The following is an 11,560-nucleotide window of genomic DNA, read 5'->3' as shown; positions in this document are numbered from 1 at the left end:
AGAGAGTGTGGATCTGTATCTAGGCGAAGCTGTTGCTGTGCAGATGACGCCGCCTGCCGCTTGAGGTGGTCTGTGCACAAGCTCCCCGGATCTGGCTGGACAGCAGCCCTTCAGCTTTCAGTGAACACCAATCTCGCAAACCAGTCACAAGATTAAGGAACTAGAATCTCGAAGAGTATGCTGTAACACAGCTAATTCCCCGCTCATTTTTACGTGCTATAGCGGACATGTGGACGCTCTGTCCCTACACCAGGCACACCCCTACAGATATCGCAAACAACAATATCTTCGAAAGCGATGAACATTATGTTACATGTTTCAAGGCGTGTTAAGCAGACCGAAGCGTCAGAAACTCCCCAAAGTCCTTCCAGAATCAAGCGTCCGACTCGGCCAAATAACATCATCACTTTCTTCATGTCTCTCACTTGTACTCTTACCCGTCTCCATCATACTTTCCGGCCCAGTCCCCTTCTTCCTCAACCCCACATATCTCTCCTCTCTTCCAACCCTCCCTTCAAGCCCATCCTCACTCCGCAAGTCCAATACTGTTTCATTCAACGTCGTCGCCGTCGCCCAGATGAAGAAGGCCTTCGAATCGTCCCGGGCGCTGGGCGGCTCGATCATCATTCTGGGCCACAGCCGGACAAATAGCGGTTTCATAACAAGCAAAGACGCGCAGATGATGGCCACATTGACTTCGATAGTGGACCAGAGGATGGCGTGGGTACCGGGTTCTAGGGATTGATTAATGCCCGGTATATACGAAAGAACCAGATGGAACTTACTAGTCACCTCTCCCGCTTCTGCAGCACCATTAACCAGTGCAAGACGCAGGATGGAAACGATGCAAATGCTACGAATTCAACATTAGTGACAGATTCCTACCCTCCAGTCGTCACAACTCACAATCCACCTAGTCCAAATACACCCACCAACCCCATTTTCTGCTTCTTCGGCAATTTCAACCTCCCGATCACTGGCATAGGTAACACCCTGCACAGTTTGCAGTCCACGTTAGAAAGAGTCTTGAATCTCAGGGGTAGATCAATCGAAGGGCTTCAGGGCAAGCCTTGCTACAACGAGGAACAGGGCGAGTTGACGCGGAATGTGACATACGTACCATATCGCAAAGTCCAGCACAATCCCAATGATCGCATTCGACCAAAAGTGTCTTTCAGGATCAGTACACTCCCCCGGAATTTGCGCTTTCCAGTACTTCTGCACCGGCCTGCACATGAACACGACGCCGAGGGCACCCCATGCGGCGGCGGAGAAGATGACGAAGAGATAGGTAAAGCAGGTCCAGCGGATGACGGGTGATATAAAGGAGAAGAGGCGGAGGTATTGGAAGACGATGGAGGCTTTGACAAGGTTGATGGAAAGTTGGTAGAAGAGTGATTGGGCGAAGACGAGCTTGGTGGGTGAGCGCGGAATCAAGGATGCGTACTACGAGGGGGGAGAAGAGTTACCTTCATCATTGTCTCGAGGGAGGAGGAGCGCACTTCATCGTTGGTGTTATCCGTGTCGATGTGAAATTCTACGTGCTATGGTTAGCTTTTTTGCCTCATTTCTAACGGCGGCGAGTTACTAACCTCCGGCCACAACACCGCTCATTGCCATTGAGAGGATCTAGCGCTCTTAAATGACTGTCTCATCCGAAGTAGAGAAGGTACCAACCAAGGCAACAGTCACGAGGACATCCTCTGTTCCCGCTTTACTTGACAAGCAAGCCCGAGAGTACCACCTGAGTATCACCGTAACCAGAGCGATAGAGAAGAATATAACGGCTGGGATGAGTGCCTGAAAGCCGATGTTTGCCGCTGCCTTCGAAGAGAATACAACCCAGCTTGGGTCGTGGGTGTGCATATTGTCTGCTGTTGCCACCCACGTGAACACAAGGGTCTGGAATCGCTGAAGAATTGGATTTTATGTGGGCTTGTCGTCGAGCAGGATGTTGGCAAAGAGGGAGGGATCGCCATTGCTCTCATCTAGTTTTGCTCAGCGGCTTTATGTACAGACTGGGATGAGTCTAAGCTAGCTAGTCTAGACTCTGGGGGTAGTGAGGACGTCATGAGCAACGAATTGTGGGATGCGGAGCATCAACCATACAATGGTGATGTGTGATGTGGGCTGCGAAAATGCGCTGAAAGAACTTTGCCGACTGTTCGATGGTGACCCAAGCCTGAACGTCGAATAGCAAAGGGAGACGTGAGCAAATTGCTATTACGTGGATCCTTTGGCATGTGATACCTTCCGCACCCGACTAGAAACTTCGAGTCCGACTTTGCAACTGAGAGGCACGTTGTTTGATTTCGAGTGTTTTGAATGGGTAGATATGGGGAATGTTGATGGTACGACTGTGGATCAAATGGCGAGACAAGCCATCCGGACCATGGATACGTCGCGGGGTCGTCCTACCCTGTGTTGGGAGCTTCGCCCACAGCTTCCGGGGGTCAGCAACCCCCATACCTCGTGATAGACTTTGAGAAGTCGGAACAGCCGGCTCGCATGTTTTCCTGAAGCAGTGGTCGAAAGGGCTGTGGTCCCTCACTCCCTGGATGCCATAGCAAGATCATCGTCTTGGCTAACAAGGCGCGGGTTTTAGAAGGCATGGCTAAGTCCGGGGCGATGCGGCAGGTCGAAAAGGTCACGGAAACTCAGCATAGCCAGAAATGTGTCCTTTTCTGAACACGGCGAGTTCCTTGATTGGGAAAGCTGCAAGGACCCTGGACCGAAGTTTACAGCAGAGAAGACATAGTGGTTCTAAAGAAGGTTGGTTCCTCCTGGAGCCCCGGCGAAGTTTTAATGAATGATGGAATCGAATAGCCACACTGCCTGAGAGATTGTTGGCTCTCTATGAAAGACCTCTCGGGCGAATTAAGGATTATTATCATTCTGTGACTTATTAGGCACAGCAGACGTTAATTCGTATATGAAAGAATGAAGGTGGGCCAAGATAGACGGCCAAGTAAAGGCCGCAACAGACATGAAGGCAGAATGAGATGGCTTAGACGAGAAGCAACCGATTCAGGGAATTGTAACGAATCCTGCAAGCGTGCAGAAGGGCGACGGCGAATGGACAGAACGGAAATTAGACGAGAAACATTAAAAGTGAAAGACGAATAAGAAATCGTATGTCTCAACCCCCACATGCGATGCAACTTGATGGACGAGGCTTGGCCTGGTGGTGCCTGGGCCCCGAGTACTCCTGGCCCAAGTCAGCCGTGTATTCCCGTTAGGTGAGCCAAACTATACCCCGAAATCCCTAACTGCATTTAAGCGTACACGTTTATCGGGAAAGTTTTCGCGACGAGCGGCGCGCGGATACTGAAACGGCCGCATCGGCGTCGGGTGCCAGTGGCTCTACGATACTTGCGCCACCTGCCGAGCCTTCGCTCCTTCGACGTGTGGCGCGAGTATCGCGGGAAGCTAGGTTTGTCGATACCGGCCCGAGAGTCCATGTTGGCATTTTCAAAGTCTGCCTTGCGAAGGAAGGGAAAGTCCACACGAGATTATCGATCCACATTCGCGGAATGGGGCCGACGGACTATGGATCGCTTCTGTGAGGTGCCATTCGATCGAGATGGATTCATATCTTAGGAACTGTGCGAGCCACCGGAGCTGGAAGTTGGAGTGTTGCTGCTAGAGGAGCATGAGTGACCATCCAGTTTCGGTTGTCCGCATACTGGGCACTTGGGCGGTGGAGGAAAGCTACTCTTTGGGTAGTGTTAGCAGTGTTACAACATGGAAGCGAAATAGTGCAAGCACAGTCTGTTAGATCCGGCACAGAGTCTCCTGAATGCCAGTTTACATGGCTTTCAGGAATCCACTGCCGAGGCCGAAGAGATTGCTGTCTGCACGTAGAACATACCTGCATAACGCCCATGGTGGTGACCAGTGAAAGAAGAGAGCAAAGCCCGAAAAGCGAGTATGAGAGAACTTGAGGTGTTGAGGGTATTCAAAGAGGAGGGATATTCAAAGAGGATAAGACGCAGATCGAGTTGAAGATGGATATCGATGTCGAAATTGAAACACTCACTGGCTTTGGAAGGCAGCTTGCAATGCTCGTTCGTGTGCTCCATCCTGTCATCGCCGCTCCGGCCAATTTATACAGAACGCTATCCGATAGACTAACTGTGAGATCAATAGTAGACATGGTAAACTAGAGCCGGCCGCACAGGCTGCAAGGCACGTTGGAGGTGCTCTGAGACACACTTCACCGATCGCAGCTAGGTGCATACAGCAACGGCGACCGCGTGGAAGCTCGTTTTGGCAAGGTCCAAGGTTCCACAGTCCGGTGTAGTGTACTTTTGAGGAGTCAAAAGGGCTCCGCCACAGATATCCGATGAAGGATTGGGGATATATTCGTGTTCGGACGGAGGAAGGAGCGTTGCGAGCTAGTGAAACTACGGGAATGGGGCTAGCGAGCTAGGCGAGCCAATGATAGCTTAGCGTGGGATTTGCGGATCTACGTCACCGTTATTTTGGGGCCGCCATCACAAGCTAGCTCGCAGACCTCCAGGCCGCAACACCATATCCATCCTCCGCCATGATAGCCTCGTGATGGCTTCCGCGAGCGACATCCTCACACTCGTGAGCTCACTGGCTCTGCGAGTCAGTATCTACATCTTTTTGCGATGGGTGAGTGGCTTGTCTGCCTGTACTCCTCCCCGATTTATTGACCTTCACTAAGTATTGATTACTGCAGATTCCGACCACGGTTAGTCACCTGCGCTGCCGCTGAGCCTCATTGAAAATCCTAACGATAACCTGCCTAGATCGCCCCTCCACTCGCGACCGCTCTGACCCTAGTCTACCTTCCATCATTCTTCATCAGCCTTCAGGACACGGCCCCCTTTAAGGTGATATCCGACGAACTTGACATAATCGTGAAGGAGACGGTCGCAAGGGGCAGCTCGACCTCTGACTCCTCGGAAGATATTGAGCTGATAGAAGGCGTTGAGGATGGACCACTGCAAGAGCTAGACGTCGAGGAGACAATTCAGTATGAGGAGAGGAAGCCGAAGATACTGCGGACGCTGCTTACGGGCATGCCGAGCCCCTCTTCGCTGCTATGGTCCTGGGTTACGTTCGCTATCAATGTGACATTGATTGTGATGGCATTGGACATGGTCTACCGCGCGCCCATGTTCCACTCCTGCCATCATGCGTCCTTTGGCCGTCTAGGCTATATTTCCGAGCACACCGCCAACATTCTAGTGCGGGAGCCGTATGCGTTCGACGTCAAAGTTCTCTACCGGTCGATCGATGAGCCAAATCGCTCGTGGATGCGAAAGATACTCCATTCGAGCCAACCGGATTACTGGACGAAAAACGAAACTGATTTTACCGCAGCCATCTCTCTGGACCATCTGCGCTCGGACACACCGTACGAGTATGTCATTGAGACATCAAGCGGTAACACGACAGGCACCTTCATTACCGCCCCTCGCCCCGGGCGCGTCTCATTGCTCAAAGACGGCAAATACACCTTTGTCCACTCAAGTTGCATCAAGCCCCGCGTCCCATACACACCCTGGCAGCATCCGCTTGAGTTTCCCGGAATGGCGCATCTTGCCCGCTGGTTGCCTGAACTCCGGCCCTACTTCATGCTCTTCCTAGGAGACTTCATATACGTCGACGTGCCACAACGGTTAGGCACGGAGGCTGAGCACTACCGCCGCGAATACCGCCAGGTTTACTCGTCCCCGTCCTGGCCCGCAGTGAGCAAGAACCTACCCTGGATCCATGTCATCGATGACCACGAGATTGCGAACGACTGGAATGGTAACATGACCGGCGTGGCTGTCCCCGCGTATGACGCCTTCACTCATTACCACGTCGCAGTCAATCCGCCCCCGCACCGCAAGGGACACACGTACTTCAGCTTCACGCAGGGTCCAGCCCAGTTCTTCCTCGTAGATACTCGCCGCTACCGAAGCCCCGAAAACAAGAACCCTAACGATGAGTCTAAGACAATGCTCGGTGAGCCTCAGCTATCGGACCTGCTCGCCTGGGTAAGCAAACCGCCACCAAAAGGAGTTCACTGGAAGATCATCGTCACCGGCGTCCCCTTTACCAAGAACTGGCACTTCGGCACAGAAGACACGTGGGGCGGCTACCTATTCGAGCGGCGCAAGATCCTCGAGGCAGCTTGGGATCTCAGCTCCGCCCACGGCGTCGGGGTCGTCGTTCTCAGTGGCGACCGTCACGAATTCGCGGCGACTTCCTTCCCGCCACCCAAAGACTCCAAGTGGCCGATTAGTGCGACGGTACATGAGTTCAGCACTAGTCCGCTCTCTATGTTCTATCTCCCAACCCGCACGTACGATGAAACCGACGACGAGGACGTCTGCATCAAGTATCTTCCGGATGGAAATAGCAAGTTTGGCGCTGTTGAGATTACGGCGCCCGACCATAGCGAGCAGAGTCTACTGAATTATCGGCTGTTTATTGATGGCAAGGAGGCGTGGACACATGTCATTTCGACGCCGCCCACGAGGGACGGGAGCAAGAGGGCGAAGGATGCGGTGTGGGGATAGGTCACCCCGCTCATTCTTCTCAGTCGTACTACTTTCTTTCTACGGGAACGCGATCTAAGGTTCGCATGGACAGCACGCATTGAGCGGTGTTTGGGATACATCCGGGATTTGTTCAGGACATAGCAAGCGGTTCATCGCACAAGGGGCAAACTTCTCTTCTGTAGGTAGACTAACGCTCTCAGACGATCTGCGAGCTCCATAAACGAGAAACTGCCTAGGTATTCCATTTCGACCTCGCCTTCTCTTCATCCTCTCTGCTCCACTCACGCGGCAGCACCGCGAAGACAAGATACGACGTATGCGTCTTGATCTCGGGTTCGGTGCGATGCACCAGCCTCCCCTCCTTGAACAGGTTCCTGTTTTCCAAGTCCTTCTTCGCGCGCTCCAGCCGGTCATGCTTCGACGGCGGTACCCCCTCAATCTTCTTCTTTTTCTTCGCTTTGCCCTGTGCTTCTTCATCCCTTACAGGCGGGACTTTCTCGCCCCGCTTTTTGGCCTCAGCCCTCCGCATCACTTCCTCTTGCTTCTCTTTCTGCAGACCATGGAACACTTTCGCGCGGTCTTCTACGTCTCGCAGACGCTGGACCGCTTCTTGCACGGTTGCTGCGCTGGGGTTTGCGCCGCGCAGGCCTTCCTCTTGCAGCCCGATGCGCTCGCGGCGCACCTCGAGGCGCTTGGATTGTATCTCCGCCATGCCTATTTCGAGCCAGCCGAGCGAGCGCATCGCGGAGACTGTCTTGGTGACTTGCTCTATGCAGGGCGAGAAGGTGCATATCCGCACAGTGCTGTTGGGGTTGAGCGGTGAGCGGAACGGAGTTGGTGCGGAGGGCGGTTGGGTGGCAATGTCCGAGTCGTTTGGTGTTGATGGGTCGGAGGAGAGGGATTTCAGGACTGCGGATGAGGGGCGCGAGCGTGTTAGGTGCTTGAGGGCAAGCCAAGGCGCGGGGAGGTCGAGAAATATAACGTCTGCGTTTGGCTCATCGTCGCTATCTAAGCAGAATCCATCGGCGTAGACGTCTCGATTTGTGACGGTCACGAGCGAGTCGAGCTCATGCGCTTTGATCTCGCTCTGTAGCTCTTTGGCTCTCGGCGCGTGGTATTCGAAGCTGTATACACCGCCGTGTCTCTTCCTTCGCTTCTTCTTTGTCGGGCCAGCTTCGCTCGCTTCATTTTCCTCGCTATTATTCTGTGTTTCGCCAGGCCTAGCATAGCCGTTGAAGACCGCTCTCACAGCGGCATGAGTGAAGCTGCCACTGCCCGCTCCTGCTTCTATTATGTGGTCCCCAGGTCGCACGCGGAGTCTCTGAAGGATGTACGAGTAGTCCGGCGTGTACACGACCTGCGTCCTGTGCGGCAGACACAACGTCCATGTCTCCGGAGTAGGTGGAATGAGATGCGCGAACCCACTGCTCGCCGTGGCAGCCTTCGCAATATCCTTCTTCACATCTTCGGCGTCTGCTCTAGGTCCTCCCGCGCCCTCATCGTTCTGTCCGCGTTTCCGCTTCTTCGACTTTGCTCCGCGCGAGCCTGTGTCAACAAGCGAAGCGAGTATCTGGGTGCCCCATGGCTGGTTCAGGAGTGTGCTGTGTGGGAAGGAGCCGAAGCGTGTGTTCTCGACCTTGCCTTCTGCGTATTCCGAGTCGGCAGTCGGGGAAAGAACGGCGGGGATGAGGTGGTCGCGCTTCAATTGAAGGATACCGAGACTGTCGGCGACTGAATGTGAGCCGGGATCGAGAAACGGCGAAGGTCGATGTTCCATGGAGGCGTTGCAGAGGTGCCCCTGGAGGACGTGACGGGTGAACGAGCTTGTCGAAATTTTGGCGGGGAGCTCGCGGGGAAGGCGCCAAGACCTCCGTCGACAGGGGTTCCAAATTCCGCAAGCAACGTGACACGACACCATCAGCCTCCGCCTGACTCACTTCGCTTCTCGATATTGACTCCTTCGCCTGTTTCTCCTTCCATATAGCCCCTCTTCTTCGTTCCTTTCCGTCACTCCTTTTCGAATCGTCTGCAACCATCCCATTGATGGTCTTTCGTTTCTCTTTGTCGCGCCAACTACTTTGCACAGCCTCTCCACTCTTACCCTCATCAAGACACAGTTTCAAGAAAGCGCCTGTACATTCCATCTGGAGGGCCACAATGGCTACTCCGGCGCGCACGCAACCGCCGTGGAAACAGCCCGAATCATCAGTTCCTGCGAAGCTGAAGGTCTGGAACTCCTTAACGCGCACCAAGAATGACTTCATCCCCGTGGATCCCGAGGGGAAAGCTGTGAAATGGTACAGCTGCGGTACGTTACTTAACACTTTTTCGCTTTAGCGGTGTGCTTATTGTCTTAAAGGTCCGACTGTCTACGATGACGCACATCTTGGACATGCCCGCAACTATGTCACCATTGATATTCTCCGCCGCATTCTGGCGGGTTACTTCGGATTCGACTTGAAATTCGTCCAGAATGTGACGGACGTGGACGACAAAATCATCCTGAGGGGGCGGCAACAGCATCTCTTGGCGGAATACAAAGCTAAAAACCCCACAATAACCGGAGAGGTTACCGATACGACTGTGAAGGCATTCGATGCCTATATCAAGAAGAATCTGCCACTCCTGAGCCCTGACCTGAAACCAGAGGACTTCAACAAAGAATCGGCCGAGAAGTATGCTGCCGTGATCGCAGGAAAGTCTCTCGACGGAACAGGACCCCCAACGGACAAAGAGGCCAAAATCAAAATGCATCTGCGTACCGCTGGACAGGCCGCGACTTCATTACTAGCTCCATCGAAAGAGACGCCAGAAGATATCGCCGTTTTCTATGCCGGAGCAGAAGACGTCTTACTGCCATATTTGGACTTGTTATATGGCTCGTCGATCAATGCTAGTGACCATAGCATTTTCACGAAGCTCACGAAGAAGTACGAGGCAAGGTTCAACGAGGATATGCGGGCCTTGAACGTCATGGACCCCGATGTGGTGACGCGAGTCACTGAGTTCGGCCCTCAGATCGTGAACTTCGTGCAGAAGATTGTCGAGAACGGCTATGCGTACCAGACCTCAGACGGATCAGTGTACTTCGACATCGAGGCTTTCGAAAACACTCCCGGAAATGCCTACGCACGCCTTGAACCGTGGAATCGCAACGACAAAGACCTCCAAGCAGATGGAGAAGGAGCTCTAACGAAGAAGTCTGCAGAGAAACACAGCGACAGCGACTTTGCCCTGTGGAAAGCAAGCAAACCCGGAGAGCCGGCTTGGCAGTCACCCTGGGGTCCTGGACGTCCCGGGTGGCATATAGAGTGCTCTGTGATGGCGAGTAGTGTGCTTGGTGAGCAGATGGATATCCATTCCGGGGGTATTGATCTGTGCTTTCCCCATCACGATAACGAGCTTGCACAGAGTGAAGGCTACTGGACGAAAGCCGGCGGCCACCAGTGGGTGAATTACTTCTTGCGTAAGTTACGATACTCTTGACGCTAGTTTATGTACTAAGGAACGCAGATATGGGTCATCTATCGATCTCGGGCTCGAAGATGTCAAAGTCTCTGAAGAACTTCACAACGATTCGAGAAGCATTGGCTCGAAAAGACTGGACCGCCCGAAGTCTTCGCATAGTCTTCCTTCTCGGTCCGTGGCATGACAGCATCGAGATTACGGACGACATGCGAAAAGCCGCGTCTTCATTCGAGTCGTACATCTCCAACTTCTTCTATAAAATCCTCGACTTGGATGTTCATCCTTCTACCTCTTCCTCAGAGGCGGAGGATAAGAAGATGAGACAGGCGTTCGAATCGGCAAAATCAAAGCTACACGAGGCGCTCGCAGATTCGTTCGACACACCTACAGCTATGCGCGCTATTTCTGGGCTGATCACGGACTACAATTCTGCAGCCAAGAGTGGCATTTCGGACGACGTGTCGAAGGAGATTGCACGATGGATTACACAGATCCTTCGCATCTTCGGCTGCGACGGATCAGCAGACCCCAACGACAATGGAATCGGGTGGTCAGGGGTCGAGATCCCGGCGGAAGCCCGTGAGTTTGTTCATGCTGCCTCGCGCGAACGCGACGAGATCCGCCAGCATGCTATAGCGGGCGACCTATCCGAAGAAGTCCTCACATCCATCATCTCCAAGGACAAGCCAGCCCAGCTACAAGACGCGACCGCTGTTCCATATGCCGAAGTCCTATCGACGTTCCAGGAGAACCTGAAAGGTCTTGCAGAGAGGAAGGCGCCTGCAAAGGATTTCCTGGCACTCTGCGACCGGCTGCGCGACCTGGATCTTTGGGACCTAGGTATCTACCTCGAAGATCGAGAGAACGCGCCGGCCATGGTTCGTCCAGTAGATGCCGAACTGCGAGCGGCTCGAGAGCAGAAGGAAGCTATTGCTCGCCAGAAGCAAGAGGCGAAGCTGAGGCGAGAGCGGGAAGAGGCGGAAAAGAAGGTGAAGCTTGCGGAGCAGGCTAAGATTAGCCCTAAGGATATGTTCAGGACGGAAGAGTACAGCGCCTGGGATGACGATGGCTTGCCGACCAAGGACAAGGAAGGCGCGGATGTGGCGAAGGGCAGGACAAAGAAGATGAAGAAGGAGTGGGAAAAGCAGAAGAAGCTGCATGAGGAGTATCTGAAGGGTCTGGGCGGCTCATGAGCTTCTTTGACGTCTTTGATAGAGTAGGTTGAATGGGATTGGGCGCCTTTTATCGAACCATTCGTAGACGCTTATGGCGGTGCGAGGGGCGGTTTATGTACAAGGTATTCTATAGGCCGCGGATTACATGTGTAAGGATGAAACTCCAAATGCATATCTCTGTAGCTGGCTTCCACGTTATGGTTCACAAGCCGAGATAATGTGGATCGCGCTGGAAGAGCCGCTGTGGCGCTGTACTGCAACCATCCATTCGCTATACGGTGCCATTTCCTTGACACTGGCACTTTACACAACTTTTCCGTCCTCGGGCTTTTCCCAGGATATTGTACTATACACCGTTGCGGTTCTCTCTGCATCCTACTGCTAGAAGCGCCA

General features: G+C 53.5%; 4 protein-coding genes across 4 annotated transcripts; 2 read left to right on the top strand and 2 right to left on the bottom strand.

Annotated features, from left to right (window-relative positions):
- Nucleotides 1-345: 345 nt before the first annotated feature.
- Nucleotides 346-1,866, bottom strand: BU26DRAFT_431613 (uncharacterized protein; the record flags this gene model as incomplete). The annotated part of the gene is made up of 6 exons (XM_033823937.1): nucleotides 346-734; nucleotides 786-853; nucleotides 907-993; nucleotides 1,121-1,413; nucleotides 1,470-1,537; nucleotides 1,674-1,866. 6 exons carry the CDS (start codon nucleotides 1,864-1,866, stop codon nucleotides 346-348), a joined length of 1,098 nt encoding a protein of 365 aa, XP_033680875.1.
- Nucleotides 1,867-4,531: 2,665 nt separating this feature from the next.
- Nucleotides 4,532-6,954, top strand: BU26DRAFT_521409 (Metallo-dependent phosphatase). Its single transcript, XM_033829521.1, has 3 exons — nucleotides 4,532-4,641; nucleotides 4,709-4,720; nucleotides 4,779-6,954. Exons 1-3 carry the CDS (start codon nucleotides 4,564-4,566, stop codon nucleotides 6,540-6,542), a joined length of 1,854 nt encoding a protein of 617 aa, XP_033680874.1. The 5' UTR covers nucleotides 4,532-4,563; the 3' UTR covers nucleotides 6,543-6,954.
- BU26DRAFT_405416 (tRNA methyltransferase complex GCD14 subunit) lies at nucleotides 6,943-8,289 on the bottom strand (the record flags this gene model as incomplete). The annotated part of the gene is made up of 1 exon (XM_033822853.1): nucleotides 6,943-8,289. A coding segment is annotated over one exon (1,347 nt), but the record flags the coding sequence as incomplete, so codon positions are not given.
- A 161-nt stretch (nucleotides 8,290-8,450) lies between these two features.
- BU26DRAFT_461233 (uncharacterized protein) lies at nucleotides 8,451-11,458 on the top strand. The gene is made up of 3 exons (XM_033825059.1): nucleotides 8,451-8,832; nucleotides 8,884-9,990; nucleotides 10,038-11,458. The coding sequence occupies exons 1-3, from the start codon at nucleotides 8,568-8,570 to the stop codon at nucleotides 11,183-11,185; spliced, it is 2,520 nt and encodes an 839-aa protein (XP_033680872.1). The 5' UTR covers nucleotides 8,451-8,567; the 3' UTR covers nucleotides 11,186-11,458.
- Nucleotides 11,459-11,560: the final 102 nt, after the last annotated feature.

This window comes from Trematosphaeria pertusa (genome assembly GCF_010094035.1).
Source record: "Trematosphaeria pertusa strain CBS 122368 unplaced genomic scaffold BU26scaffold_11, whole genome shotgun sequence".
Classification (NCBI taxonomy): Eukaryota; Fungi; Ascomycota; class Dothideomycetes; order Pleosporales; family Trematosphaeriaceae; genus Trematosphaeria; species Trematosphaeria pertusa.
This window is presented reverse-complemented; position numbering and strand designations above follow the sequence as displayed.

Excerpts from the sequence above, each read along its gene's own strand:
- BU26DRAFT_521409 (XM_033829521.1), top strand. The coding sequence starts at position 4,564 with ATGGCTTCCGCGAGCGACATCCTCACACTCGTGAGCTCACTGGCTCTG.
- BU26DRAFT_461233 (XM_033825059.1), top strand. The coding sequence starts at position 8,568 with ATGGTCTTTCGTTTCTCTTTGTCGCGCCAACTACTTTGCACAGCCTCT. Across the intron at positions 8,833-8,883 it reads TGTGAAATGGTACAGCTGCG|GTCCGACTGTCTACGATGAC; the intron begins GTACGTTACTTA and ends ATTGTCTTAAAG. Across the intron at positions 9,991-10,037 it reads GTGGGTGAATTACTTCTTGC|ATATGGGTCATCTATCGATC; the intron begins GTAAGTTACGAT and ends TAAGGAACGCAG.